The sequence below is a fragment of the Mandrillus leucophaeus genome, unplaced genomic scaffold, assembly GCF_000951045.1.
Source record: "Mandrillus leucophaeus isolate KB7577 unplaced genomic scaffold, Mleu.le_1.0 Scaffold147, whole genome shotgun sequence".
Taxonomy (NCBI): domain Eukaryota; kingdom Metazoa; phylum Chordata; class Mammalia; order Primates; family Cercopithecidae; genus Mandrillus; species Mandrillus leucophaeus.
The window spans coordinates 1,187,003-1,191,571 of record NW_012101443.1 but is presented as its reverse complement, the minus strand read 5'-3'; the positions used below and the strand labels follow the sequence as shown (position 1 = coordinate 1,191,571).

Genomic DNA, 4,569 nt, shown 5'->3' with positions numbered 1-4,569 from the left:
ACTCAGTTAATTAACGTGAAACGAGATGATAACTTAGAAGATTTCTTTTAAACCCCGCTTTTTGAAAGTCTGTGATGACCTTAGTTTTCCTTCTGGTCTTGAACTCCCGACCTCAGGTGATCTGCCCGCCTTGACCTCCCAAAGTGCTGGGATTACAGGCGTGAGCCACGGCACCTGCCTTCAGCTACTCGGAAGGCTGAGGCAGGAGAATCACTTGAACCTGGGGGGCCGAGGTTGCGGTGAGCCGAGATGGCGCCACTGCACTCCAGCCTGGGCAACAAGAGCGAGGCTCCGTCTCAAAACAAAACAAAACAAAACAAAACATGTGCCCAGGCTGGAGTGCAGTGGCGCGATCTTGGCTCACTGCAACCTCCGCCTCGCGGGTTCCAGCGATTCTCCTGTTTCAGCCTCCTGAGTAGCTGGGATTACAGGCGCCCGCCACCACGTCCGGCTACGCTAATCTGTACATTTTCAAGCTAAAAGCTGGGGTATAAAAAAATAAGGGCAAATTTACTTCCATCCATCTGTGAAGGTTCACGCGGGCACAGAGAACCGCCCCCTGAGAAGGTTACTTTTCCAGGGTTCTCGATGCGTTCCCCAAATTTCTCTTCCACCTCCCAGTCGATATCAGAGGCCACATCAGGCGCCACCGAGTCCCGGACAGCTTCCTCCTCAGGCAGCCGCAGTGGAAGATCCCGAAAGGGACTTGGTGCTGGCCCCGCCCCTCCGTTTCTCTATCGTGGGGGAGGTCAGGGGCGTGCCATGGGCGTGGCTAGTGCTGGCAGAAACCAATGGGAACTGAGGAGGTCGGCGTGTTTGCGCGGGCGGGGCGGGGCGGGGCTGCGCGCAGGCTCCTGGGCCGGCGCGGCATTTTCTCCTTTCCTGGAGCGGCCTCCGGTTCTTGTAGCGACTGAGTCCGGGTTGCAGGAGGTGTGGGGCCGCCGCCTCCAGGTAAGTCCTGGCCCGCGCCTCCTCCCGCCGGCCCCTCTTTCTCTGCGGCTCCCGGAACCCGGGCCTGGGGTAGGGTTGGGCTGCGGTTTCCTGGGAGCCTCCTTTGCAATCGGGCGTGCTCTGGGCTGCCTTTTCTCTCCAGTTGGCAGGCCGGGCGAGGCTCGGCGGGGAGCGAGGTTCGGGGGACTGGGACAGGGCTCCGCTTCTCGGGCTGCTCCCTCCTTGGGTCGGGCTGGTGCGTCGCTGTTGGCGTGGGGTGATTCCTGTTCCAGGGTCATTGAGATCCGAGTGCGAATCCCGTCGTGGCATCTCTGCGTCTGCACGCGTGCCCCGGGCTTGCAACCCTGCCTGTACGTCCCTCCCACTCGTGGGTTCATTCAAACGGCAGCCTGAGCGCCCGCGAGCTTCGCATTCTGGGAGAGGGCACACCACATTCGGAATCGCTCGTGGCACATGCTAGGCTGGGAGGAAATTGCCTGGAGAGTTAATGTACCTCTGGGTTTTAAAGTCTTTCTAGGTGCAATTTCATGTAAAGCAGTTGCAGTGATTAGCATTTTTGTTCTGCGCAAGAGTAGCAAAAACAGTGTTGGCACTGCCCTGCGGATTCGGCTTGCCGTCCTACTTGGGTAGTGAGAAAGTTGAAAGGCATGAATTTTGCTTTTGGCTTTGCCGTTGCGAAGCTTTGTGACCGCGGACTCAGTTAATTAACGTGAAACGAGATGATAACTTAGAAGATTTCTTTTAAACCCCGCTTTTTGAAAGTCTGTGATGACCTTAGTTTTCCTTCTGCACCTTTAAAAAGAACAGGAAATAGGAAAAGTTCGTGAAAGGGCATTATTGAAAGGTCAGTCGGTCCAGCAAGGAACAAAAATGTATGAGAGCACAGAAGCCTTAAAGGCTGTGCGATTACAGTTTAAGAGTTCAGACTGAAAAGGAAACAGCAAGTAAAACTGAAAGAACTTACCAGGAATTAAATAAGAGAAACGGCTGGGTGCAGTGGCTCACGCCTGTAATCCCAGCACTTTGGGAGGCCGAGGCGGGCGGATCACCTGAGGTCAGGAGTTCGAGACCAACCTGGCCAACATGGAGAAACCCTGTCTCTACTAAAAATACAAAAGTAGCCGAGCGTGGTGACGGATTCCTGTAATTCTAGCTACTCGGGAGGCTGAGACAGGAGAATCGCTTGAACCCAGAAGGTGGAGGTTGCAGTGAGCTGAGATCATGCTGTTGCACTCCAGCCTGGGCAATAAGAGCAAAACTCCGCCTCTAAATAAATAAATATTAGAAACTTGGAAAGCGTTCAGAAGTACCAGCAGCTAGTATTATATTTAATTACCTCCCTTTGCAGCTGTGCACATGAGGTCAGGTGGGTGAAAATAAACACTAAGCAACCATATAAGAGAAAATGTAGACAGGATGTGTAACTTAGCATATATCCTAAGTGTAGGGAGAATCCTTTGAAATTCTTAATTTGTATAGACATTTTCATTCAGAAAACTTGTTTTTAACCTTTCTTGACAGGGTCTTGCTCTGGCACCCAGGCTGCCAGAGTGCAGTGTCATGATCATAGCTCACTGCAGCCTTGAAGTCCTGGGCGTATGTGCCCTTCCACCTCAGCCTGCTGAGTAGCTGGGACTAGAGTCGCCTACCACCATGCCTGGATAATTTTTTGGATTTTTTTAGTAGAGATGGTCATCTCATTCTGTTGCCTAGGCTGGTCTTGGACCCCTGGCCTCAAGCTATTCTCCAGTCTCAGCCTCCCAAGTAGCTGGGATTACAGATATGTGTGACTAGCCCAGCTAACAACTTTGTTGTTTTTTTTTAATTTGTATTTTTCACTTTTTTTTGTATTTATTTATATATTTATTTATTTATTTGAGATGGAGTTTCGCTTTTGTTGCCCAGGCTAGAATGCAGTGGCGCGGTCTCGGCTTACTGCAACCTCCGCTTCCTAGGTTCAAGCAGTTCTCCTGCCTCAGCCTCCCGAGTAACTAGAATTACAGGCGCCCACCACTATGCCTGGCTAATTTTTGTATTTTTAATAGAGATGGGGTTTCACGGTGTTGTCCAGGCTGGTCTTGAACTTCTGACCTCAGGTGATCCACCTGCCTTGGCCTCCCAAAGTGCTAGGATTACAGGTGTGAGCCACTGCACCCAGCATGTTTGTTTTTAAGTTAAAAAAAAAAAATTTGGGCCAGGTGCCGTGGCTCATGCCTAATCCCAGCACTTTGGGAGGCGGAGGCAGGCAGATCACAAGGTCAGGAGTTTGAGACCAGCCTAACCAACATGGTGAAACCCCATCTCTACCAAAAATACAAAAATTAGCTGGACATGGTGGCGCATGCCTATAATCCCAGCTACTCAGGAGGCTGAATTGCTTGAACCTGGGAGATGGAGGTTGCAGTGAGTGGAGACAGTGCCACTGCACTCTATCCTGGGTGACAGAGCGAGACTGCATCTCAAAAAAAAAAAAAAAAATTATTCAGCCAGTCACTAACAGCTAACAAGTTTTTCTTTTCTTTTCTTTTTTTTTTTGTGGCGGGGGGATAGAGTCTCACTCTGTCGTCTAGGCTAGAGTGCAGTGGTGCCATCTTCGCTCACTGCAACCTCCGCCTCCTGGGTTCAAAGCGATTCTTCTGCCTCAGCCTCCTGAGTAGCTGGGATTACAGGCATCTCCACCTCGCCCAGCTAATTTTTATATTTTTAGTAGAGACGGGATTTCACCATGTTGGCCAGGCTGGTCTTGAACTCCTGACCTCAAGTGATCCACCCACCTTCACCTCCCAAAGTGTTGGGATTACAGGTGTGAGCCACCATGCCCAGCCAACAGCTAACATTTTTAAAAAGTAAAATTTTTTGTTTCCTCTGCTGGAAAATTCTATATTTATTCTGCATGTATAGAATTCCCTGCCCCGCACCCACCAATATTTTTTTAACAGCCTTTGGAAGATAGTGTTTGGCTGCAAAGTAGTCCCTAGAGGAGTGGTCATGTGATCCTTCAGAGAGACCTTAGTTTGAATATTTGGTAGCTTTGACTAGGGAAAGTTACTTTTCTTCTCTGAGGCTGTTTGCTCAGTTGTGAGATGTGGATGATGATACCTCTTTCATAGGATTGTGAGGAAAACGTAGAGCAATGCCTGACAGCAGGTATTCAGGGATGACTGCTAGTGTTAGTAGTATGTTCATAATGCAGCAAGGAGAAGGAACGAATTACTGGGTTTTAGCGTGGCTTAGAGAACATGGCTGTAAGAGGAGTGTAAAATCAGTGTACAGCCACTGCCCGACACTGGAATTTCTGCAAAGTTTTAATTCCTTCCCCGAGTTGCTGCCCAGACACTATTGACTGCTAAGGACACATGAATCTCTCTGACTGTCTTGGCTTGGCAGCCTTGGGACTTCTGTAGATCCACTTGGGATTTTTCCAAACAACTGTGTTTGGAATTTAAGGAAGTGTTTCAGGAGACTCCCCTTCAGAAAGAGCTCCAAAACAAAGAAATGGGTTAGTTTACTGAACAGAGGTTTCAACCTAAGATAACTATAGCCCTGTCACAGCTTGCTGTGGCCAGTACAACTTGGTGGACATCTACTTACTTATTCCAGTCCTAACTAGCCATTTTC

At 49.6% G+C, this 4,569-nt stretch overlaps 2 protein-coding genes across 2 annotated transcripts in view; one reads left to right on the top strand and one right to left on the bottom strand.

Annotated features, from left to right (window-relative positions):
- LOC105535492 (eukaryotic translation initiation factor 3 subunit A-like) overlaps window positions 1–1,411 on the bottom strand; it is an 8,969-nt gene extending 7,558 nt beyond the window's left edge. Inside the window, exon 1 of the mRNA XM_011974595.1 lies at window positions 515–1,411. Coding sequence (XP_011829985.1) covers window positions 673–1,260 — 588 coding nt within the window. The 5' untranslated portion in view covers window positions 1,261–1,411 and the 3' untranslated portion in view covers window positions 515–672. The remainder of the gene's footprint in view (window positions 1–514) is intronic.
- Window positions 850–4,569, top strand: part of SLC25A30 (solute carrier family 25, member 30) — a 26,109-nt gene continuing 22,389 nt past the window's right edge. The window contains exon 1 of the mRNA XM_011974643.1: window positions 850–951. The gene's annotated coding sequence lies outside the window, so the exon portion shown is untranslated. The remainder of the gene's footprint in view (window positions 952–4,569) is intronic.